At 45.0% G+C, this 26383-nt stretch overlaps 1 protein-coding gene and 1 long non-coding RNA gene across 4 annotated transcripts in view; one reads left to right on the forward strand and one right to left on the reverse strand.

The window, feature by feature from the left end:
* Positions 1–1246: 1246 nt before the first annotated feature.
* LOC121031589 (uncharacterized) lies at positions 1247–22941 on the forward strand. The gene is made up of 5 exons (XR_005790786.1): positions 1247–1343; positions 12248–12428; positions 14318–14606; positions 17446–17527; positions 21801–22941. It is a non-coding gene; the product is annotated as an uncharacterized LOC121031589 (long non-coding RNA).
* The window catches only part of STXBP6 (syntaxin binding protein 6), a 254042-nt gene continuing 245479 nt past the window's right edge, over positions 17821–26383 (reverse strand). For all 3 annotated transcript variants that reach the window (XM_040476834.1, XM_040476833.1, XM_040476832.1), the window contains exon 6: positions 17821–20996. In XM_040476834.1, coding sequence (XP_040332768.1) covers positions 20973–20996 — 24 coding nt within the window. In that variant the 3' untranslated portion in view covers positions 17821–20972. The remainder of the gene's footprint in view (positions 20997–26383) is intronic.

The following is a 26383-nucleotide window of genomic DNA, read 5'->3' on the forward strand; positions in this document are numbered from 1 at the left end:
CCTAGCAGTGCTATTGCTGGGTGATAGGGTAGGTCTATTTTTAATTTTCTGAGGAACCTCCACACTGCTTTCCAGAGTGGCTGCACCAATTTGCATTCCCACCAACAGTGCAAGAGGGTTCCCGTTTCTCCACATCCTCTCCAGCATCTATAGTCTCCTGATTTGTTCATTTTGGCCACTCTGACTGGCGTGAGGTGATACCTGAGTGTGGTTTTGATTTGTATTTCCCTGATAAGGAGCGACGCTGAACCAACTTTGGTTTTAAATTGGTAATTCTTTGAGGCTAGGGGCCATATCTATTAAGTCCTTGTAATAATACATTGAGCGCTTCTCGCATAATAAATTTGTTCTGATTGAGTTGCCTATACCAGTAACTATCTCAAATTTGCAGAAGGACACCGTTTAGGGCCATCCCTCTATTTTTACATGACAAATTGTCCATAGCCCTTCTGCTTTGCTCTTGCTGCTTTGCTTTAAGGTGAGGGACTGGGGATGGTAAGGGTGGAGCTAGTAAGAGCATAAGGCAACGTTCTGCTCATGCCCAGTACAAAAACCACCATCTGTGAGCCCTGTGAAATCTGCTGCTCTCTCAGTCAGTAAAGAATGTGTGCAGCCGTTTGCTTAGGAACAATCCAGGTCAAAAGGTTGAGTTCTTGAAAGACACCAGAGGAAGGCTCTCTTTCCAACAAACATAGCAAAGTGTGGTGCAGGGGACGCACTTACCTTTGGAGACTAACAGTGAGCACATTAACAATACCCTTTGGAGACTAACAGTGAGCACGTTAACAACATTAACAACAGCAAAGCATGATTTTGAATGAGTGTTATTGAGTGGGATAGAAAACAGCTTTATCCCCATGCATACCTTCCCAGATACAGTTTTTCCTTACCCTTCAATGAAATCTAGACGACACTGTCTGGTTTTCAGGTCATTTGTGGGTAAGGAAAAGTCCTGTAGCCACTGAATATTACAAAATGACACTAAACACCTCAGTAATTAAAATTTCCAGACTGGTGTAAGAATAAAAGATCTAAAGTTCATTAAAAAAAATAATATTTAAAACACTCCCCTCCCCCAGCTTGGCTTTGCTTCAGTGGAAAGGAGCATGGAGTGGGAGAGGCTGGGTGGCTGGTTTCTTTTTTCTTGGTTCTGCCCCCTCTGCATTCCACTCCCAGTTTGCTAGTTGTGACTCTGGTTCCCCTCTAGTGCTGGAGTGGTGAGGAGGGACAGGAGGTGAGGACAGTTCTTACCTGACAGGTACAGTCATGACCTGGCATCGCTGTCTTTGGGTTTGGCAGATGTCCAGTGCTTTCTTGCCTTATTGCACTGGTGAGAACCTCCAGTAAGTACAATACTGATAATTTCTGATCTCAGGGTTTTCTTGTTTGTTTTCTTTTGTTGTAGACTATCAGATTTATCATAGTATGCTAAGAGTTTTTACTATGAATGACTTTTGAATTTCATACATTTTCTACATCCACTGTGATGATCAAATGATCTTTTTTTTCTTTATTCTGTTACTGTGCGGATTACATGATTGATTTTTCAAATGTTATCACTTGCATCCTTGGATTAAACTGCACTTAGTTATGATGTATTATCCTTCCCAAATCATTGGATTTTTATAATATTGTGTTTAGGATTTTGTACCTATGGTTTTGAGGAAGACTGACTTACTGTTTTCCTTTCTTACAACGTTTTTATCAGGTTTTACTATCATGATTATGTTGTCTTCATGAAATGAGTTGAGAAGCATGTACTCTTTTTCTAGTCTCTGGAAGAGTTTAGTAAGATTGGTGTTATTTCTTCTTTAAATGTTTGGTAGACTTCACCAGTGAAAACATTAAACCCTTGAGATTTCTTTGTGGGGTGAATTTATTTCTTTTGGATTGCTCTGTGGGTTCTTTGGAGATCCCCCCCATCACTGGGAACCATTTACCTATGAATCTCTGCTTTAGGGGATGTTCTCTCCATTTGGCTGCCAAGACCCCTGTATTACTTTACTTGGGCTGCCATAACAAAATATCAGAGACTGGCTGGCTTAAACAACAGACACTTATTTTATCACAGTTCTGGAGGCTGGAAGTCCAAGATCAAGGTGCCAGCAGGGTTGGTTTCTGCTGAGGGCTCTCTCTCAGACCACCACATCCTTGCAATGTCTTCAAATGACATTTCCTCTGTGCATGCTCTGGTCTCCTTTTCTTCTTATGAGGACACCAGTCCTCTTAAATTAGGGCCCTAACCCTACGACCTCATTTAACCTTAATTACCTTCTTCACAGCCCTATCTCCAAATATAGTCACACTGAGCTTTACCACATGAATTTTAAGGGACACAATTCAGTCCATAACAACCCCGATTCTCTGTGACCACTTCCACACAGGCTCTCCCCTGTTCTTTTCCCACTGCTCTTCTAGGTGGCCTCATGGGCAAAGCCCCTCTGAGTTGGTTCTGCTCTCTCTTTCTGCTTACTTCTGGTGTGCAGAATATACTTCCATCTTAAATCCTTCAGTAGAGGGAATGAAAATTACTCCCAGAAGGGGGCCTCTATGCTGTTGCCCCTTGATGCTTCAGTTAGCCTCCAGGCCCTTCTGATTTCTTGTCTCTGAGTCAACCACTTGAGACCTGCTTTCTATGGGGGCTTATATGAAGCCCTCTGCAGGCTCCCTTGATGCCTTTGTGGGTAGGCTTGAGGTAAGGCATGAACCTCCCTCTTGGAGTGGGTGAAGAGGCTCACTGACCACTTACCTCCAAATAAAAGCCTCTCTCCGATTCCCATCTTTGCTTTTGTTGTCTTTAATCTCTTTATAGGCTGGAGGTGAGTAACAAGCTTGAGTCACGAAACTGGCTTTCACATACTTCCATTTCTAGTTTTGCTTAAGTGGTCTGACTAGTACCTGTAGTATTAAAGCCTCTGATGACATTGAGACTATGTCCCATGTTAACATCCTGCTCTATTAGCTAGCATGCTATACAAGTGTCTATATTAGCAAATTGTATAGGTAAGGACTCAGAGATTGACAAATTTTCTACTGAGATGATATCTAAGTGATGCACAACTGTTTAAAAGTGGTACTCTCCTAAATGTAAGAGACTATCATCATCTTTCTTTTTGATAATTTCCAGGGCTTATCTCAGAGCTTAGAGGAGGCCACCAGCAGTTGAAGTAGATGATCTTGCATCTCATGGTGTCAGACTCAGACTCCATTTCCCTCTCCCTTTGAGAGTGAGGACCTCAGACACCACATTCTTCCTGTGGCATCTCTTGCTTAGATACCAGGTCCACTGCTCCAGTATTGGAAAGAGACCTTGGTTTTCCACCAGGCCTTTTACTCACAGCTGCCCGAGTGAAAGGCTTTGGCCACCATGCAGAAGAATAGGTGGGAGCTGCAAGGAGTGAAGGTAGTCAGAATCTTACAAAATCACAGAGCAGAAATGAGACTGTAACCTGAGTTCGGAGAGGAGAAAGGCACTGCAGTATAATGTTAGGCTGGAGATGGAGGGACCTTCATGAGTGGGCACAGAAGGCAATATTCAGTAGAGAATTAAAGACCACTCTAATGACTTCATTTTATTTTTATTTTTGAGACAGGGGGAGGGGCAGAGAGAGAGAAAGAGAGAGAGAGAGAGAGAGAGAGAGAGAGAGAGAGAATCTCAAGCAGGCTCCAGGCTTTGAGCTGTCGCTGTCAGCCCAGAGCCTGACATGGGGTCTGAACCCACAAACCTGTGAGATCATGACCTGAGGTGAAGTCATATGCGTAACCCACAGAGCCACCCAGGTGCCCCAATGGCTTCATTTTAATTTGATTACTGCTGTAAAAACCCTATCTCCAAATAAAATCCCATTCTGAGATATGAGGGAGGGGTGGTGGTTAGGACTTCAAAATATGAGTTTGGGGGGTGGGGTGAGGACACAATTTAATTCAGAAATAACAGATGCCATCAATAAAGTCTGCTGGTTTATCCATGGTTCTCCATCCGGATCACGTGCCTTAATCTGTTCACAGAAGGGGCAATGGAAAAACATGAGTCAGGCCACTTGGCTCTACTCCCTGTTCTGCCCCAAGTGATCTGGATGTCTCTGGGCAAGTCCCTTCGCTTTCAGTCTCTGCTTTGTCCTATAGAAAATCGAGGAATTGGACTAAAGCTGCTGAGGGTCTGACCTGTGGTTCTAAAGAAAACTGCAGGAGAGAGCCAGCATGGTGGCAGCCGGACCACTCAGTGACCTGAGACACACTGGTGTCGGGGAAGCACCGAACCAGCGCTCCTGTCAAGGCAGAGATTTAACGCCAGTTAACGCCAGGTCAGGGTTAGTGTTTTTGAGTACCAAGGAGCTTTGGTCCAGCTTGCTTGGAATACAAACTATATATTTTCCTTGGCTGCCTTTCCTCTTCTTGTAAGCCAGTGAGAGGATTAATGCGGAGAGGCTTTAGTTCTGATCTTTGAGAGGGCACGGGAAAGTTAAACAAGAGAACTGGATCAATACAGCATTGCTCCTACTCAGAAGGACTTAGAGTCACAGGGCATTACAGCTGGAAGCCTCAACGCCACCTGGATTGAGTGCCTTATTTTATAGCTAGGGGTGCTGAGGCCTAGAGAGAAGTTTAGTTAGTTCATCACTGTCACTCATGCCCCCTAGAGGGAGCACTGGGACTGGGACCCAGCCGCTTGGGTATAACACCCCACTTTTCTGTCTACAAACAAGAGTATATTCTTGTGTCTGTGGAAATTAAGATTTGAAACATCATTTCTGCTTCTTTGGTAAACGACTTTGAGAGTGCCTGTCCTGCTCAAGAATCAACTCTTCTCCCACTTTCCTGAGAGCATCAGCATGGCGGTGGTATGAAAGGTAGGGAAACCATGTTGACCAGCCAGACCTTTTCCCCTGGAGATTGGGAATCAGGATTAGCAATTCTAGTCTGGCCTGGTCTCCCCTTCAACCCTAAAGCTTTGCTGTGGCCATCCTCCACCTGCTGTGTGGGCTAAGTGGTACACAAGGATGGGCTCTGGGGAAGAAGGGATGCAGACGGAGAGAGCACACTCTCTGGTCCCAGGGGCTTCCATATCCCAGTCCAGTCCTCTTGGAGGCTCGGCTGTTTTCGTGTCTCTAGGGGTCTAGAAAACACCTGCATCTCAATATGAAGCACCCTCCTCTTTTTACCCCCTGAAATTAGTTTGAATTGATAGTGCTCTTACTTGCCACCAACAATTTTAGCTAACGTGGGTACTTACCTTAGGAAAAGTTGAGCACACATTTTGTTTCCATTTAGTTTAATGGCCATGCCATCATAGAGGACCAGGGTACCCTCCAACTCTTTCCAGAAACCAACGTAATAGCTGTCTCCATCCCTCCCATTCAATCGCTTGCTTAATCTGGACAGCTTTTCTTTCAAAAGGACTCTCAAATTCATCGCTCTTATCCATAACTGATGCCACTAAATTTAGAACCTTATTTTTTCATGCTGGTCATTGGCAGTAATCTCCCAACTGGTTGTATCGACACTCATCTCTCACTTTCAAATCATTGTCGCTTCAGATGTGGCTCCTGATGCTTGCTTTATGACCCTGCCTGATGTTAAAGTGGCAGGGTCTGAGCTGCCAAGCAGGAGAGTGCTGGGAAGGGGCTAAAATAGTGTATTACTTTTCTCTTGCTATATAATAAATTACTATACATTTAGCAGCTTAAACAATATCTGTTTATAATCTCACAGTTCTGTAGGTCAGAAGTCATTCCAGCTTGCCTGGGTTCTATACTCAGGGTCTCTGAAAGCCAAAAATCAAGATGTTGGCCAGACTGGGCTCTTACTTGGAGGCTCTGGGAAGAAGCTTGTAAGCCACTGGTGTTGTGGGCAGAATTCAGTGCCTTGCAGCTTTAGGCCTGTGGTCTCTATTTCCTTGCTGGCTGTCAGCTGGAGGTCATTCTGCTCCAAGAGGCCACCCACATCCCTTCTCACATGGCTCCTCCATTTTCCCAAGCAGCACTGGGGCATTGAGTCCTTTTCATGCTCCGATTACTTGCCCTTCTGCCACTTGCTGGAGAAAATTCTGCTTTTACAGGGCTCATGTGACCAGATTAGGCCCACCTATTCTGATTAGTCTATTTATGTATTTATTTTGAGAGAGAGAGAGAGAGGAGAGAGAGAGAAAGTGTGAGTGGGGAAGAGGCAGAGAGAGAGAGAGAGAAAGGGACAGAGAGAATCCCAAGCAGACTCTGCTCTACCAGCACAGAGACTGATGTGGGGCTCAAACTTATAAACTATGAGATTATGACTTGAGCTGAAATCAAGAGTTGGATGCTTAACTGACCGGGCCACCCAGGCGCCCTTTGATCAGCAACCTTAATCACATACGCAGGATCCCTTTTGCCCTACGACATGGCATAATCATGGGAATGGCATCTTATCGTGTTCCCAGGTTCCACCCACACTCAGGTGGAGAAATTTTCCAAGGCCAAGGGTCATTGTGGTCATTCTTCAAATTCTGCCCACCACACACAGGGTCATGGGTAGGATTGCTCACCTAAGCAGTTTGGGAAAGGTCAGAGGTGTGAATTAAGACACAGTGCAATGGACGCAAACTTGGTCAGTGACTTGAGTCCAAGGGAGGTCAAGGGAGTAGCAGAGCCCAAATTAGAGACAATATCTGGACTTTTTGTGTTGTGTGTTTGTGGGGTGGGAGGAGCAGTGTGAGGAGGGGGAATAGTTGGGGGGAGATGTGCAATGAGGGGAAGGTGCTGGGAAGTTACTTGGTATTATATAAGCCTTATGAACAAATGACCCAGTGGGTCTAGAAAGAATATTTCTTTTCTTTGGGGCAGCCAAAGCTCCAGTGTCACCTTCCTGACCAGATTTTTCAAGCGCTTCCCCATATTCCTCAGTCTGGCATTCAAAGCCTTCCCTTTCCAGGCTCCCACTTATATTCCAGCCTTATTTCTCACACATCCTTCTCCTGCTGGCTTTTCAGTAGAAGTGGTACGTAATGAAATTGGTAACATAGTGAAGGATCAATGCCAGCCAATTGTTACCTGAGAGAACTCACAGGTGGTGTTGTTAGGCTGCTGAATTTTCAGTGATGTGGGGTCAATCTCCAGTCTTCAGCACCTCAAAAACAGGCCATGTCCGGGATAGTTCTCAAATAGACACTAATAATAGTTGCTGTCTATGTTTGCCTTGCTGCATGTACTGATCTTTGCCTCTCCTCTGTTATATCTGGAGTTTCTAGCTTCTCAGATTTGGCTCAGGAGGGACCCTTTCCTGAGCCCTTGCAAATGCTCCCCCTTCCCAACAATTGTAGCAAAACCAATCCAATCGGTGGGGCCCAGTGCAAAAATGAAAATGTGGGGCTCTTGTTCCGAAATGATTAAGAATTTCAAGATGGCGCCTGCCTAGCACTGAAGCGAGCCAGGACGCTTGTATCACTGCACAGGTCGATGCTCAGTAAGCTGTACTCATTGAAGGCCCTCCCATTTCTCCTGGCTCCTGTTTACATCCACAGAGTAGATTCTCAAAAACTGCTGTTGAATGACAACCAAGGATTTCAGATGTGCTGGCATGATATGGAGCTCTTGAAATTCTCTAAATCCATAAACACGGCAGTGAGTTAAATCTTTGGCTTAATGCATGCTATAAAAATGCTAACGGAATGTTGGGCACCTTAAGTAGAAAATGGCAACTCAGTACAGGAAATGTTATCTAGACTTTGAAATATGGAATACTAATGGGCCTAATGAACATGGAAGCAGCAAATAGTAGGGAAGGTGAGGGACCCCTTTTTAGATCTGCAATACTTCCTTAGGGAGGAGAGCAGAGTGAAAAAGTGAAAAAATAAATACCACCTAGCAAACATTAGGGCTTCTAGGCTTTGGACACCTGCTTTCTCCAAGGTCACCAAAGGCATTCTCAAAAGCACCTTGGAGGAGGGCTGGCATGGTGGGGCTGGGATGCAGCAGGACAGGGATGGGACCGACTACTGGCTTTAAAACAACAGCTCTCTAATGAGCTAAAACAATTAGCAAGGCTGCATTCTGCCTTACGGGCCTGACAGGCCAGTAAGAGTTATGAAATGGCCGCTGGCAGATGAATGGGGATTGCCTCCACCATCTGTCTTGCAAATGATCCTGTAGGTACAGCTATTATTTCAGTCAGACACTGGCAGGCGGGCAATTGTTCACAGCCTCTGTGAAGAATAGCGGCTGTCAAGGGTTTGGTGAGTGTTACGACTTCCCACAGACCTATTTTCAGCTGGTGTGAGATATTAAAACATGGAGGGGACAGAGGACACGGGGCCAGTGACTGACCAGGAATTTTAGTGGGCTTCCCCCTCACCTGGGCCACTCTGCCCTTCTCCCAGTATTTCTCCCTTTTGATCCTCCCTGCTCCCCTTACCCTAAGCCTCTTCTCCCTGCTCGTTTTTCTTCCTTTCTCTTTTTGCCTCTTCCTCTCACAAAACTACACAAGTGTCTGGGGAGAAAGGTTACTGTTGCCTCCAGGAGGCCTGGCACGAAGGGATGGGGGTGTTGGAGGTAGAATGTGCCAAGGACGCAAGTCAAACCACACTGCACATACACCCAGAGGCCAGCTCTGGAATTGCTGGTGATACTACCCCAGGGAAGGGGGGGATGCAAAGAGGAGCTTAATAACATAGAGGAAAAAAGCCAACGAAAGACACAGAGCATTAAATATCGTGTCAATCCTGGCTAATAAGGTGGCCGGAAGATAAGAAAAACCAGTTAGAAGACACAGAGTCTCATCAAAATCCCCCAAAGGTAGGTGTGATCTTGAGCACACTCCGTAGCTTCCTGTAATTTGATGATTTCATTTATCAGCATTTTAATTTTCATCCCTTTATGGACCAATTTGAGTGACACGATTCAGCCCACACAGGGTTTGACATGACAGATGGATTCGAAGCCCCCCACACTGCACTCACCTCCACATTCCAAAGCACCGTCCTGAACAGACAGAGTTGAACAGCACCCTGCTGTCCAACCTCCCCTCTGGAGCAGGAGAGGTCTTTGAAAGGATAGTACCTTGAGCATCAAGTTCAAGGGCAGAATCCAATGACTGCTTAGTAACCCTGGTAAATATGGCAAGAATCCCAGCATTCACTGTTTTCCCCTCTCCGACCTCGCTTACATGCTTACATTCTTCCTCTTCAGCTTTCTCCTCTCTCTCCTCCCCCAACTCTCCACCCACTGGCTCCATCACAAGCAAGGCTTAAAAACAAAACAACAAAACCCTTCTGGGCTGCTTCAGCTGCAGGAGGTGTCTTACATTAACATCGCTGTATCTCATTAGACAATGTAACCTAAGTTTCCTCACTTTGTGCCAGGAAGAGAATCTGAGGCCTGTATATCAAGTATTATTGAAATGTCTGTTTCACTCAAAGTCAATCACCTGAAAGTGTTCTCTACTGGGATTTTGGTAGCATAAAAAGTTGGCGATCCGTTTTTATTTTGTGTTGAGATTTAAACTCAAACCTGTTCCTAAGAGGGTGCAGAGTGTCTAGTGGCTTCCTGACTAATGCCCTACCATTAGAGTGACCATGTGGTTTATCATGAATCTGGGTGCTTTTGAATGAAAAGAGTCCCTATTCATGATTACAACAGGACAACAGCTGTAAACGTGGCTGTCCTGGGCAAGCCTGGGTGCACAGTCCCCTGCCTATCATGGAAAGGCCGAATAGGAGGAGAAGCATTTTGCTGAGATTAAAGATGATTACCTCTTCTTCTTGTTTTTAATGTTTATTTGTTTCTGAGAGACAGAGACAGAGAGAGAGAGGGTGGGTGGAGAGAGGGGGAAACACAGAATCTGAAGCAGACTCCAGACTCTGAGCTGTCAGCACATAGCCCGATATGGGGCTCAAACCCATGAACAGTTAGATCATGACCTGAGCTGAAGTTGGATGCTTAACCAACTAAGCCACCCAGGCGCCCCAACCTCTTCTGAGTGCCTAGAACCCTAGCTGAACTTGTCAGCCATTGCGCATCTAGTGTATCCCATCTTGAAATTTTATTCTTCTCATGTGACTCTGTCTTTGAGGTTGGGGTCTAGATTCCTCTTTCCATTTCCCCAGGAGAGATCCAGAGTCTTCAGTAAATGCTTGTTGATTACAACTAGGTTGGGTTTGAGGGGAGCTATTGGCTATCCCTGGTTTCAGTGGGACATGCCTACCCTCCATGTTGGGGGAGATCTGTCCCGAGAGCTTAAACACCTCACCTTGGGGGCTAAGGGCTTTGTTGGTTTCCTGTTGCTTCTGTAACAAATTAGCACAAACTTAGTGGCTTGCGCCAACACAAATTTATTATTTTACAGTTCTAGATGTCAGAAGTCCTCAAATCAAGGTGTTAGCAATACTGTGTTCCTTCTGGAAGCTCTAAGGCAGAATCTGTTTCCCTGCTTTTTCTAGCTTCTAGGGGCCCTCTGCTTCACTGGATTTGTGGTCCCTTCTTCCACCTTCAAGGCCAGTAGTTTAGCATCTTCTAGTCTCTCTCTCTCTCTCTGCTTTCCTCATCACATAGTTTTTTCTGACTCTAACCCACCTGCCTCTTTCTTATAAGGACCCTTACGATTACATTGGGCTCATTGGATAATCCAGGATAATCTCCCCATCAGGATAGTCCTGATTCTAGCCAAGTAGGAAATTAATCATTTGCCAGAAGTAAAGGATTTTGCCAAAAGAGACTTGGGAGAGTGACAAAGGCCTGGGAGCAGATGCTGTGCCAAGATGCCTGAGATGATGTCAGGCAGGGTTCAGGTGGAGAAAGAAACCATGCCAGTTATTGGAACAGGGAGAATTTAACATAGATCATTGTTAATTAGTAAAAAGGAGTTAACTGCCAAGGGATACAGAAGCAGCAGGTGCAATGTTGAAGGTCCAACTCCAGATCCACAAGGCAGGAGGTGGGGAGAAAGGGGGAATTTGGAATTGAGACACAATAAATCCGTAATGGCATAGATGAACAAAAGGGTTGCCCAATACAGTAGATAAAGATTTTATAGTTTAGAAAATCATCATCCCTTCTTTCCTTTCCAGATTCAGAATTCCAAAGAAAAGGAGAGTACTGAAGGGTTAAAGAAAACATTACCAAATTTGGATGGGGCAGTGGGAGTCCCACCAATATCAAATGTAAAACAGGCAAAGAAAAGGCAGCATTTGTTTATTGTATTTGTTTTTTTACTTGGGGGAACTTCAGTGGCTCCTGACAACTGCTTTCTGATTTCCAGAGGCTGGAGAAACTTTCTGTAATTCAGCTGCTCTAATGGGGATAACTAGGAGGCAGCGATCTGAGTGGTAGACTCTGTACAGAGTGGTTGGGGAGGCTGGTGGCTGCAGAGTGTGGCCCTGGGGGGCTCAGTGGGAGGGAACACAGCCATTTGAACCTTCATCCATGTGGACGACTTGTCTGCAGCAAGTCTGGTCTGTTTATACTCCCATTTGATAGTATTTGATTATGGGATGTCATCAGCTTTTGAATGCCACCTTTTTAAAAATTTGCATTTTTCTATGAGGCTAACCAGCTTTTCATATATTTAGTTCCTTGGATGTTTTTTTTCTTCTGTGAACTCCCTTTGGAGTCCTGCATGGGAACTTTAACTGGAGCAAACGTTCATTTATGTAATAAGAGTGTACTAAGTGCCTAGTAAATCATAGGTCTTCAGGCAATGGGGTAAACAAAATAGACATGGTCCATGCAGGCCAGACAGTAAAGAAGAAAATGTGTCTGAGTACACATTTGGTGGGTTCTTCTTTTAGATGCAGTGGTTAGGGAAGATCTTCCTGAGGAGACATGTAAGTGGAGACTTGATAGACAAGAAATGATGGGCCACATGAGGTGTTAGGGAAGGAAGTGTTGTTCTTGGCCTCACAGACAGCAAGGTGAAGGTTTTCAGGCACACGAGGACCTGGCATGCTGGAGAATGGGAAGATACCCAAGCTGGTTAAAGCACAGTGAGGAATGAGGTGGGTTTATGTTCAGTCCCAGCTGAATTCAGGGGCAGACCTGGGCACTATATTCAAGGCTTTCTTTTCTTAGGTTAAAAACCCTACAATGAAACTTTAGGCCAATGTCTTTTGTGGGCATGCTTGTAGAATTAGACTTGTCGGGACTTACAGAAGCCCTCATCTGTTGCTAAGCAGGACTACTATGGATCATTCCTCACAAGGAAGGACAGGTTTGAATAGCTTCGGAAATAGAGTGAGTGCTTTCCCCTAATGGCCCCCTCCTGTCGTTCATGCTTTCGTTAGAGTCAACGGCTATCCCTCATGCTGCCACAGGAACCTTCTTTTGCCCTTCATCCGTCCTCCCTCCAGGTCAGGGAGGAGAAACTGAATACGGGGGAACACAGAATGAGGACCCAGCGGGTGGACTATGGTGCACATCCCCTTCCTCCTGTGGCTCCTCGATCTCTTTCATCCAACATTGCTGGTGAGTAGGATGAGCCTGAGGGCTATCTTGTGAGTGTGTGTGTGTGTGTGGTGGCTCACCCACCATGGAGAATGTGGTGGAGTCCAGAGGAACACCAGCTTGAGTAGGTGGCTTAGACCAGCTCAGCATTAGGCTTGGGGAGAGATAGTTAGGCCTTCTTCCAGGTCTTTCTTCTGCTGTTGCCCAGCTGAGGCACCCCCAGAGGGGAGTACAGAGCTGGCTTCCAGGCTTCCTTTAGTCAGGATAATCGTGCTGCTCCCAGGGAGAGGAGCTGAGCACTGAGTCTTCCCTGTGTCTGAAAGAATGTCCTCAGATTGCATCCTTTGATAAGATCAGTAACCTGTCTTTCTGGAGTAACTAATTATCATTCCTTTCATGTTTATTCAGTGAATTCCCAAGACCTTGGCCATTTTTGTGGTGCTCCATGTTTATCTTATGTTAAGGACAACCACACACAGTATGGGCCTGAATGTGTCTCCATCCAGGGGGAGTATGTCTGACTTCCCCGACTAGTTGCTGAAATTTTATTTTGTTTGTTGTCAGCAAAAGACTTCCCAGGTGGAAGGAGAATAGGTGTCTTCATCAGGACGTCAGAACTCTCAAGAGTTACCCCAGGTCCTGGGGTGAGCTGCGTCCAGGCCAACCTATCCAGCACAGTGTTCTCCCTCCACCCCTGGAATGCCCTGAGTCTTTCCCCTTGGGGGTTGCCTTTAAGCCCAGGTGTCCCTTACCCTGAGCAGCCTGGGACTATCTCCTACTATGGTCTTTGTTCTACTTCTCATGATGGCAAGTGGCATAAAACTCTCTGTGGGGGATTCTTTTCCTTGGGAGAGGAGGAAGAGGGGATGGCAGTGCCATCTGACATCATCACGTAGGGTCAGACCCATAGGGGGAGAGGGGGAGGTAGATAAAGGAATCCCTTAGGTGTTGGGTGGGGACTTGCAGATCAGTGTGTTAGGGAGTGACCTAACCTCCTTAGCACTTTGTATTTCAAAGAGTTCCTTTACATAGCACACATCACTCACCAGGACTGTGAGGCAGGCAGGATGTAGATTATTTTCCTTTGAAACATGAAGAATCAGATACAGAAAGATTATGTAGTTTGCCTGAGGACGAAAAGCTAATGACAAAGCCAGGAAGCTCTCTGCTAGGAAGGATTCTAGTTAATTTACTTTTAAAAAAGAAACTTGCATGGCTTGCAATTTGCTAAAAAAAAAACCAAAAAAAACCAAAAGCCAAAAAAACCCCCAACTCCCCCCACCCCCCAAAACCCAACAACACCTAGTGCAATTTTTACAGGAGTAGAGGTTGGGGTTTGGTTGGGGTACATCCACTGTTGAAACTAGCCAGGTCCTTCTTACATGGACAGTCGTTTACAAATGACCTATTTCCCGAATAGTCTTGGATTTACTTGGACATCATAATTAACAGCACTGTGACAACTATGGGAGAACAGTATGCTGACATCAGTTTTTCTGGGTCCTTCTTTCCTTCTTTTAGCTGAATGCCTAAAGATGCTTCCAGAAAAGGCATGCTATCACTGGTTTACACTGAGATATGAATTCCTTCCTTTTCTCTCAGGGCTATTTTCACACTAGGCCCAGATTCCATTTGTGGAGTAAATGGTTCTAAGTTACTCTCAATCTAAGTCATCTAGGAATAGTCTCTGTTTGAGTAGCATCATCCTTGGAGTCACAGCAATACACCTGCAGATCTTGGACTTCTTTTTTGAAAAGGAGCATGAATTACTACCCAAAGGACAGGTCTCATATTCTCCCAGGCCATAAAACCGTTCATGTCCACTCCTGTAGGTGATGGCACAGACCCTAGGGCCAGTTTGTCTTGCTCTTCTCTCTTGTGAATTTAGTCTTTTTGGAAATTTCCTCCAGAAAATGACCCCCACTGGGTTGCATTTGGGCCAGGAGCCTCAGCTGGATATGTGAAATGTCAAGGGTTCTATGTCTACGGATCATAAAAATGGCAAAAGAGACTGGAAAATGTCTGCTCACATGCCCTGGGCCAACATGGATTTAAGGAAAACACATCCATTCTTCCGGCCATCAGTGCAGTCTGGAAGCCATCACAAGCCTGTAAGTTTTACTACTTTATTTTGGATCCATCACGGAGAAGAAGCCTGCTGCCAAGCTGACTGGCACACATGGAGCCCTTACGTGCCAGGTATGGGGCTAAAATTACTTTTGTGATTTCGTTTAATCCTTATAATAACCTGTGAAGTAGACAATAACTCCCATTTTAAAGCTAAAAAAACAGGTACAGAGAGGGTCGGTGTGTTGCCTGAGACCAACCAGGACTGGAGCTGGGATTTGAAGGACAGGCCCTTCTGGGACCATTTATTAACCACAGTGTAATGCTGCCTCCAGTAAGTCATCACAAGAGGGCACCCTGCCCATGTCCACTCCAGTACAAGATGTATTTTATTTTTCCTCCCGGGGGTGTGCGGTGGGCATGATTCACACATTCTTTTTTCCCTGTTTCTGTCAAATGCTGAGGCTCCTTCAATACTGGAAAGCTTCAGACCAATCTATATGTGCCTACTTGTATTGGCCACTATAATTTGGAAGAGGCTCCAGGTTCCATGCTCTCAGCACAGAACCCTGTGCGGGGCTTGAACCCATGAACTGTGAGCTGAAGTCTGACGCTTAACTGAGCAGTCAGGTACCCCTATAATTCCAGGTCTAAAACACTGCCCAAAGGAAGCTACTGTGGTATGAGTAAAAAGTATGTTCAATAGTAGGAACCACATTTTCCTTCCTAGGGTAGTAAAAGAAAGGATTCATTTTAAGGAAAAGTAACAGAAAGCTTCAGGTTTTAATCACCAAGAATGTGGTGTTGTAATTACACAGAGCATTTGGTGCTCATGGTCAGAGTATGTAGCGGGAATTGTCTTTAGAAATTGTGAATCATCCAAGCCATGTTTTAGATCTCTGGATAAAGCTACGAATTTATGGGGTCCGTTTTCTTTTTTCTATGTCATCTGACAGTGAGTGGCAAAGAAATTGGGATACAATATCATAGGACAAAGGTTCATATCTAATGTTGACAAGGGACACCAGGGACTTGCAGGATTGGTGATTCCTGACACATCTAAATATGGATGTGTGATGGGGCCAGGCTCCATTTAAATAGCCATCCTCGGGCTGGTTGAACACACAAAGACAAGGAAAAAAAACCCCAAACATGTGTTCTATTAAAAAAAAAAGCCTTCACTCCACCTGAGAATCACTGGCATATAATATGTCTAAAAGACAAAATGCGAGAGCAGTGGCAATACACAGCAGCAGCCAACTCAGAATCCCTTAGTTCTGTACGCTGGTTCCCGTGGAACCGAGGGAGGTAGGACAGTGTTGCCTCACCAGCCTACACCCGCAGTGCATGTGCCACTGAGGCAGCCCTCCTGAAGACCATGACTCATCAGCAGAAGGAAGAAAATGTGGCACGAAACTTCAGGGCTGGGAAGTGAAAACGTGACTCAGGAAATCCTGAGGCTCCAGACGAGGCTCCAGGGAGAAAATATAATGGGAGTCAAGGCAGGAGGTTACATTATAGCAGTAATTGAGCTGAAATGCATAGTACATTTAATTTCCTTGACAGCTTTAATTTGCTGGTTTAAACCCATTAAGCATCTGGGGAAGCCAGGTGCCGTCATCCGAAGCCTTCTGAGGTAGTTTCGCTTTTCTTTGCAAAACACAAGATGGCCAGGGACACCAAGAGGGCAAGTTTGGGAGTAAAATGTGTGCATTTCTAGTGGCTTCCCAGATGACAGTGAGGCAGCCCGGGGGGAGACTGCCCTAAGCCACCGTGAGCCAGCACTTTACGGCAGAGGAATAGTTAGCTGAAGCAGGATTTAAAAAGGGACAGCAAGGTGAAGGGCATGGAAGGGAGAGAGGTTGGTAGGAGGTAAAAATGAAGCCGAATTTTTGTGTCAGGCTGGCTCTGGCTATGCAAAATCACTTTGTATGGTAATTCCTGGATGTTCAAAAAGAAAATCAAAGGAAAATCCATAGTTTGCCCCATCTTGTTACAATAGGGCTGTTAGTACATTCACATTTATAGAATAAGTGAGATCTGTCTTGGGGGGAGGGGGGCAGAGATCTGTTCTTTTTCCATGTCTCTTAAGTCTTTACATCTCATACACTGACAATGGCCCACCTGAGGCATTTTCTGGTTTTGTTGACCCGGGAAATACTGGCACCTACCTCACCAGTCCAGAAGGGCAAGAAAGTGGGAGTGATTTCAGGGGCACATAGGAGCACAGCCTCTTTTCTTGCTGTCAGTTGTGAGCATGCATATGTGGAATGTGCAAACGTACATCAAGGTACCACCCAGGCCCACCTCTGCCAGGCACCCAGAATGGATATCAACAGAAATAACACTCAAACATTTGCATCTCTGTTTGAAATTTATTTTTGGTATTTTTTTCCCCCACTCTTCTTCTCTCTGCCTCCCTCACTCCCCGCCCTCAATCTGCTTCTTTAGGCAGATGATCATGATGGGTCAATAGTTTTTCCTAAGCATGTCCTCACTCACAGTCAGGGGGAGGGCACCATTAGATTTTTTATCTTTTTAGTATTATTTTTTAGATTAAAAAACGCTTACCATATTCATCCTCCCCTCAAATTGAGAATTAATGGTGGTGGAATTGCCAGCAAATACAAATTATATTAAGAAAAAAGATCACTATTGCAAAGCAATGGGCTTATAATGAGTTTGCAAGAATTGGGGCCTTTAACTACATAATTAAGGCTGCTTTCCTCATCCAGCCAAGCCATCTCTCTGTCCTGTCTTCTCTGAAAAGTAGAGACTGCAGTCTTGCCCTTCCATCCAGGAAACACTTCAAAGTCCTGCCTGCTTTAGCACCTGTCCATGCCAACCCAGAGGGCTGCTCTGTACAGCGTCACCCAAGTCACTTCCCTTGAAAACAAGCGGGTGATGTGGTATTTATTTCTATAAGAGTAAATCGACATAATTGGATCAAGTCTTATTTCCAATTTAATAGGGCATGAAACTAGTCTGCTGAATGAGGGCCCAGGCTGTAAATGAGTATCTGAGTTGAGAACATCACCAGGATCAGCAGAAAGGTAATTGTTCATTGGCTTAATTCCTTTGCCCGTGAGAAGAAAAAAAAAACCAAAGACTCTTGCTGGATAGAAGCTAATGGTCTAAAGTAAGGTTAGCTCTTTTGACTTTTACACATTTCAGGTTTTACCTTTAGAACATATATAAGGAAACACTACCATTATGCTAGAGCTAGAATTAGAATTAGCCTTCCGTAGGCCCACAGGATCTTCCCCACAGCATAGAATGCATGATGATGCCTGCCTATTTGGTTGTGTTTTATAGATTTGACAAATAATTGAGAAAAACAAACTTCCATCACAGAGTTAAAATATTTAATGACAAAATGAGAGCTTACTGTAATCGTGAATCATAGAGCAGGTGTTATTTGTCTCTGAAAGAAACAAAAATTATATTTGACATCCTAGAGAAACTTCAGAAGAATTAATAACTGCACAACAGACAGCCGCGGTGTTACGATTCTAAAAACTGAAAAGCAAAACCTATCTTTATTATCCCTTATTTAGGGCATTCTGTAAATATTTTTACATAAATTCACAACCTTTGTTAGCCACAAAAGTATTAAGACAGATTTCACTGTAATTTTAAGTCTAACACAATCTTTTATTTTTTCAGAGCTTAAAAAAAGTTCACTACTGATCTTGTTACATTTTACAAATACATTCTTTAATATGAAACATTAACCTGAACAACTGGATGCATCCTGCATACAGATATCTAATACTAGTGAAGAAAACTACAGCTATGTTCCAGGAAGAAGCAGTAATACTGGGGAGCTTTTCTTTATGTGTTGTCAGTACAATTGAAGAACTCCTTCACAGAAAGAAAGTGTCCCAAAATGGAGTGCAGAAATGAAACAAACGGTCTTCTAGCAGCTCAACCCAACAAATTGGTCCCAAACAACGTGACGAATTAGCAATTTTCTCTAGGCTAGACTGTATTAATATTTTGTATTGCAGCACCTTCTACAAGAGGATAGCGAAGCACTTCACATGTGTCATCACAGGGCAGCTCTGACAGAGGTCAGGAGGTAGAGGAAAGACAGGGGATTGTGGTCCTGGCCTCTCGTAAGGTGGAGGCCTAGGTAGGGCTTTGACCCAGGGAGGTCAAGGGCATGGCCATGGCCTGGAAGCAAATCAATAGGGGAAGCTAATAAAGACCCAGATAGGCGTTCTAATCCAAGCTATTTCCGGCAAGGCTGAAGTCTAAAAGGATAAACAGGGAGTGAAGCTGGAGGGCGCGACGTGGAATACCTACATTTAGGAAGAGTGGCTATCATAATTCTACCGGGGAGGAAGAATCTCAGATTTCACAGTGTGCTTATGACCTCATCCTCTGCTCCTTTAGAAGCAGCTCTGCAAACACTCTTGTTAGATACTTGGCAACAAATTTATTTTTGAGTTTGGCCAATTGTCAGGAGGTTTTAGATTTACCCTTTCAATTATTTATACCAACTAGCTAGCTAGAATCCAACTTTGGAAGATGAATAGATCTGTGTGTATGTGTGTTTCCTGAGCTGAGGTCTGCAAACAAAACCTGTTTGGAGTGATTCGTTGGGCTTTTCTTAGAAATTATAAATGGTGCTCATCAGATAGAAAGTTCCTGGCTTCTTTGAACTTTTTAGACACTGGAAGAAAAGCACAAAACTTGTACTAAACTTATGTAGTTTACCATATTAATTTTACAGAGAATTTTCTTGAACTGGATTATCTTCCTAAGAGGATTCAGAAATTTGTGTCTGGCAAATCCCATCTCCCTTTTGACACATACAGTCTAAGATAAATTTTTTTGCCCCCAAAGCCCAACTTTGTCTCCCAGGAATGCTTTATCAGGAGAACTTAAGCTATTTAAATCAGCATAAATAATTCCAAAGTCATCTTCTGCTGCTGTGTACGAGGCTACAATATACATAGACTCAATCGGCTCAATGGGTAGAAAGGAACAGAAAGGGATCCTGAAGATTCAGGCAGCTTAAAAATCAATGCCCTTGCAGTGGGAGGCTGGGACTGTGTCTGGGGTGTGCTTGCTTCCTTGTTTCATGAAGACAAAACACAACTTTTATATTTAACATTAAACCCTTAAAGAAACAAAACTCCCAGACTCTAAACCCAGCACTCCCTGGAGTAATACAAAATCAGGAGGTGTGTGAACCAACTTTATTCAATCTGACTGCAGTGTAAAGCCTTCATGATCATGTTTTATGTCAGACCAGGCAAGTTGCAATTGCCATGAAATACGATTTGTCAAGACACCCACACTTTAAATTACATTAAATAAATAGATAGCAATAACAACATCAAAACCTCCAAAAATCAGATACCATGAAACCGAAGGCCATTTCCCAAGGATATTGTGAGGGTGTTTCTAAAATTGGCATGACTTTGTAAAAAGAAAAGAGATTTTAAATGTAGTATCTTTTCACGTTATCATTTACACGGACCTTTATCTGGACAAATCAATTCTTGATAAAAATCCAAGCTCTTTTCAATACTGGCTGCCGTAATTTGGGACAATGACAAAAGAAAGAGACATCTATGAATGTACAGAAGTTTTTAAATAGGGTTTTCCTTAGGCCTTTAATGTCAAATTTTTACCCTTCATATGATAATTGCAAATAATCAGCCTGGAAACAAGTACTAGAAATACCTAAACTGTAGCTCAGAAAGTAGATTTCTGTCATTCTGATTTGGTTTTTTTGAGTGCTGGTGATGGCTCATGCAAGAAATTACTACATAAAAAGCAAAATCTAAGACTGCTGTTTCCCCTGATAAATCCAAATGTTTCCCATAATACAGACTTCTGTTTCAAGATATAGAATCTTAACCTTCAAATTTAAGAGCGGCTAGGAGACGGAGAGACCAATCACTGCTTGACTCTGATTTCCATCTAGGAACAATAATATCTCATGTTACCATATTAAAAGGTCTTCTGGCTTAATATCACAATTTTTTTTCAAGTAAGCTCTACACCTAATGTGGGGCTTGAACTCATGACCCCGAGATCAAGAGTTGCACGCTCTACCAACTGAGCCAGCCAGGCACACCTCTCTGCCTTAATATCAAGAAAAAAAGAATACATGTTGTCAGTTTAGACCCAACTCTGGATATCATTTGGTCCTAATTTTATATTCAAACTACCAAAAAAAAAAAAAAAACCCACCTTAAAACAAAAAAAGAGAAAACACACCTAAAGACATATATACACACAGTGGAGAAAAACAAAAACCAAATGAAGCTGATGCCTGCTGCAGCCTTTCTTAGCACAATCATTAGTGAAATGTATCAGCACAACATCTATTCTTTCATATTAACATCTGAAAAGGCAAAGCAAAAAAACCTAAGTCCATATATTGGAAAAAAAGAAGCAAGCAGAGGTCCGGAATTCTTGTAAAAACCGCTGAGCTCTTCCATTTCTCTTAAGAGGGTCATCACCCAGATAGGCAGCTTCTCAACATTTGTGCTTCATGGCGAGCTATGGAGAGACAGGGGTGGCAGAGTAAGGCATTGTTAGGCATTTGTGCTGTTCCCTCCCCAAATCCATGCTGAGAGACAGTACCGAGGTTTCACTTGCTGTGGCAGATCACCTTACTATGCACAGTGACGTCTAGTAAATGTGCAACATTTTCTCAAATAGTCCACTGGGCATTGTGTTTGGGACGCCTCCTTAACAGTAGTTCCATTGGTGTATGTGTCCTGGTGGGAGAGCATGCTATGTGGCTTTCCTGCATTCCACGGGAGTAAATGGAATAGCCAGTGCACAGGCAGAGTGAGTGACCTACCGAGGAGGAGTGGGGGGGAGGAACCGAGGCCTTTGTGCTCCCGCATTACTAGTTATCCAGGAAAACCAACACTCCTCAAATGTACGTATGGACTGATAACCTCAAAGAGTATTAAAAATCAACTGTAGAGAAACAGTTTGCATTAATCCACTCAGTATCTAGCCTGGACATTTAACCAAGTTGAAAGCACTTGACCAGGAAGCAGTGTTACTGACTAGGGCTGAACAATACACCAAACCCAGACCTTCATTTGCTACTCCCACTGGTATTTGACATTTGATCTTAGCCAAAAGGCTGAGAAGCGAAAGCCTACTAGTATTTGAGAAATGTGGCTTGCTGAAATGTTAGACCTTTATAAATGGGAACACCAATACTACTGTATCATTCAGTAGCTTCCCAAGCTCAGCTAGAACGCGTGATGATATACTTAAGGAAATATAGGCAGGTACAGAACATAAAGTTAAATCTGACTTTGCTTTTCTTTGATCCTTTCCAAGGAGCCCATAAACTGACGTGAACCAGAAGGCAGAGCTGAGCCTGAACTGTAATTCCGCACGTGTCCAGAATCTGGTATTAGGGATTAATCCCTGGGGTTGCGACTGGAAGTAGAGGACAGGGTTTGTCTTTGAGCAAACAGAAGTGATTCTTTGGCAGGCAAGAACTTTGTAGAAAGCCGTATCATCTGCATCATGACCAGGTTCTCGGTCCTTGAAGAATTAGCAGGGGGATTTGCCTGATTCCACACAGCAGTGCTATCCATCAATCTGAACGGTGTCAATGACCCATTTCTCCGGTGTGACCCAGGGCAGCATAAGTCTCTCTTTCCCTTTCTTTGATGTCTCCAACAACGAGGAGGGTTGGATTTCTCTGGCCCTGGGGCTGCCACTTCAGGTCACCTGCAGATGCAGCGGACATTTCCCTTGCAGCAGGTATACCGGACCACGTTAGCATGTGATGCAGAAGGGACCTGTGGACCCAGGCCTTCGTGCTGCTAAATTCACCTCAGCTGAAAGACCTCCTTGTGCCTCTCTGCCTGGTGATGCCAGTCTCCACAGAGGCCCCCATGGACCTTCTGCAGTGCAGACACCGAGTCCGTCACTGTCAGATGGTATTTGTGAGTGTGGGGCCGCCGCGGTGCTAAGTGCTGTGGGTTTTTGCCAAGAAGGGTGGAGGTGGCTAATAACTCTTGAACCTGAAGAGTTTATAGTCCCGTGGCTCTCCTCCGGATCTGTTCCACTGCCCCACCACGCTCCGCCCCTCCGGGGTATGGATTCTGCTTCTCGCTCCGTCTCTAGTTTTAATACATTATTTAGCAACGTGGACCATTCAAATCAACCAGAGTTGTTAAGTGTTGTGCATAATGAATACCAAACATAAATATTTGATCAGTGCTGCTGTCCTGTTATTCACTGAGCTGTTAACCTTCAGCTAATAGGCTTGTGCCAATTCACCCCCAGTCATCAATCTTCAGCAACAACTGTACGGCCGTTTGCACCAGGCCCTGGTGACTACTAGGGCATCTGGGAGGGCGCTAAAGGGAGCCCCACCCAGGTGAGGCCGTGGCCAACACAGCATTGTAGAAATATGGCTGGATTGGATATTTGACTATTTGCAGTGTCTTTGCAGAAAGTGGCACCATTTCCGTGTTTTTTTTTTTTTTTTCATTGTTTTTTAAAATTCTCTGGGAGTTAGAAGTTTTGGAACATGGAAGGCAGGGTGCTGTTGCTTCTCTGCTACAAGTCTGCTGAATGACCTTGAGCCCTAAAGTCACAGCTGCTCTATACCTCAGTCTCCTTATGTTTAGAAATATTCTCTCCAACTCAAATGCTTATGGGTCAGTTTAGATAGTAGAGTTCCTACAGAAGATGAGCTTACAATTTCCTTTTGGTGTATTTTGTTTTCTTAATATCCCACAGAAATCTTTCTCTTTCACAGCTGTGTAGATTACTCCATCTAAATAATAAAAATAAATTACTTGCACTTGGTTGGAGGGGATTTTAAGAGGCCTCCTGAGGTTGCTTCTGGTTCAGGGGCCCAAAGGGACCAGGTGACTGTAGCAGGGATAGAGGCAGCCAGTCCCTGCCAGTGAGAGAAGTACCTCTTACCGCTTGTTCCCTCCCCCACCCCCAACACGAGCTTGTACAAAACAGGGCAGATCACTGTTCCTTTCTGTAGACGTGTCATCTAAGGATGCCTAGGTGCGGGTGCTGCTCTTGCCTGCTGACTCGCTGCCTGTGGCGGGTGTCACAGCATGGCACGCACTGCAGTGTTGTGCTTTTTGGGGCAGGGGAAAGTGAGCAGGCCTGCTCTGTGATTGAGACCGTGCCAAGTCCAGAGCTCACAGGAAGGAACCACGCTTCCTCCAGGCAGGCTCAACAGAGCTGGGGGAAAGGGGGTGCAGGAGCATTTCCCATCTGTTCTACTGGAGACAAGCACCCACGTTATCTCGGAGGTGGGGTTGTGCAAAGGTGGTCTGCTCGTTAATGTACCTGGGTCATTGCAGGAGTCCTGGGAAAAGTCAGAAAGGTCCTTTTTGCTGCAATCTAGAGAAGGGTGCCATACTCTCCGGCTGGGGGTTACGTGCCCTTATTCAACCAGGGTGCATGGCACTGTTGTCTGCTCAGGGTGCTAACATGCGCACCGTGTCTCCACTTGTAAAATGCAGCCCACTCTTTATGAATCAACACAGCTGTTTGTCTGTCTGGGGCAGAAGGGCTTGGGTTCCCTCTCTGAACACCCTCCTCACCAGCAGGTCTGGTGGGGGCTTGGCCAGTGAAATGACATCTTCACGGTCAGGCTATACCAGAGGGTTTAAATCAGGAGTCCTAGTCCCTGGGAAAACAGCCACACCTTATCTAAAGAGGTCAATCTCCTCAATGGGAATACTGCCAATGCTGGTGATTCATAAGCACACATCCCAGATTTAGAAAACCATGTCTGGCCAGGACAGTGTCTCGCTCACACTCCCTCAAACACACTAATAGATACCAGCAACCTCTTCACCTCCCCCCTCAGAACACCCACAGGCGGGGAAACCAAAACAAGGGCACGCTGGACCCTGCCTCTTCCATTTCTACTGAAAACAGGCCACTGGCTGGCACTGATCCTCCCAGTGGTCAAGGCCAGAGGCCCTTTTGCCTTTGGTGGACTAATCAGTTTCTGTTCTGACAAGCCCTGTTTCAAGGGTTGTTCTGTGTTTAGAAGGTATTAGCATTTAGCAGGAGCCCTGCCTCCCCCACTTCGGGGCTCAGAAAACCTGTCCAATCCCTCCCCAATCCCTCTGTTAAGGTCCTCAATCACATTTCTCTATCCCCGTACAGTGGTCACTAGGTGACCCAGTAGGGCAAGTTCAACACAACCATTTTTATGGAAATTATTATAACCAATATTAATTTAGATTTATATGTGCCAGGTATTGTGATAATAGATGTATAGGTTGGAATTCATTCAATTGTCTCAAGGCCCTAGGACACAGACACTGTTATTAATTAGCCTTATTATATTGATGAGGGGATTGGTGCTTAGAGAAATTAGGCACTTGCCCAAGGTCACTGGGAGGGTAAATCAAACACAAGATGTTAACCACACTGTACTGCCTTCCCAACCACCTAGCAAGCTCGGCCACAACATCAAGGAAACAGGGCGACCAGGGCCAAGAATCGTGGCCCTCTGGTCAGGTTATCCAACCCTGTGTTTGTACAACCTCCTCCGAGGGGGACGCCCACACGGATGACCTCTGGGTATTGTCTACTCCACCTTAGGAAGAGTGATTTCACAGACTTCCTTGGTAACCTGCTTCATGATCTAATCACGAACCTACACTCTGGTTTGAGCAGAATGTTATCAGTGCGCAGAATGCTCCCTTCTGTGTGGTAAGGGACAAGAGAGACCTGCCTGCACTAACATTCTTCCCAGACTGAAGACAATTAAAAAACTATTCATTTTAGCTTTCTCTTCCCCAAATCAACACTTTGAATGTTTCTCCAGACTTCCGCTGCCCATCCCCCATGTAAACCACAAGATTTGCTGTTGTTACAGAAGTGAAACTGGGGCGGGAATTCTAGCATTTCCATCTCATTATTATTTCTGTATCACAAAGGCGGGAGAAGGGACCTTAAATCTGAGCTCCCTCTCTCTGTGACAAGTGACAAGCAAGGGTCTGACCTCCAGCAGGCCTGCCTGCATTTTTGGCCACATCTGGCCAATTCTCCTCCAGGGAACCCCAAATGGGCCCCCGAGACGGGCGTGCAGTAAGACCCTGTCACAAAAGAGAACCTGATGACACAGAAGACAGGTCTGTGCAAGGGGGAAGCAGGAAGGGAAGGCAGGAAGCATCCGCTGGGATTCGGATCTGCAGTCAGGCCTGGGCATGAGCCCCTGGGAGAGGCCAGCTAGCCTCAGCTGGGGACACTTATCTCACTACTTTTCAGGTTGTCTGTTCTTGTTTCTTCCACAGAAATGGGGTTTTCTGTTGAAGCAAATTAATTTTTTCCCCAAAGGTCACCTAAAAAGCAGATCTGAAAGGCTGGAGCATGAGTCAGAGATGCCAACAGTTATCAGCAGAGGTGGTTTCTGGAAACCTGAATTCCAATCCCTAGCCAGACAACTACCCTTTGACCTAAAGCACAAGATCAGCAATAAATCCTCTTTATCACCTGACCAACACGGCAGCTCTTTCCTTTGGTTTTCAACTGCCTCAGAGAGCGGGATGCCAATAAAAACTCCCCTTTCCCCTTCTGAAAGGCACGTTCTTAGGGAGCGTGTGAATGTGCATGTGTGCGCCTGTGGTCACGTGGGAACTGCCATGCCCTGGATCCAGGGCAGGTAGGAACCCTGCGGGCAGCTCTGCGTGAGTCAGGTCAGCCTGAGAGATGCAAGGCCTCTTACAGAGGGGCAACCAGCCCTGAGGTGCACAGTGTCCTGGGACTAAAGCTTGCTTTTCATACAGTGAAGAGATAAGAACACAGGATGCTAGGCTCATGGCCGTGACCGGAAAAGGACAGCAAGGAAAAGTAAGCATGAGCAGCCCAAAGTCCTTTTTCCAGCACTGGCCAAGGGAGGATGGATATTCTTAGGTCTG

Source organism: Herpailurus yagouaroundi, unplaced genomic scaffold (assembly GCF_014898765.1).
Source record: "Herpailurus yagouaroundi ecotype Mexico unplaced genomic scaffold, PumYag 141, whole genome shotgun sequence".
Classification (NCBI taxonomy): domain Eukaryota; kingdom Metazoa; phylum Chordata; class Mammalia; order Carnivora; family Felidae; genus Herpailurus; species Herpailurus yagouaroundi.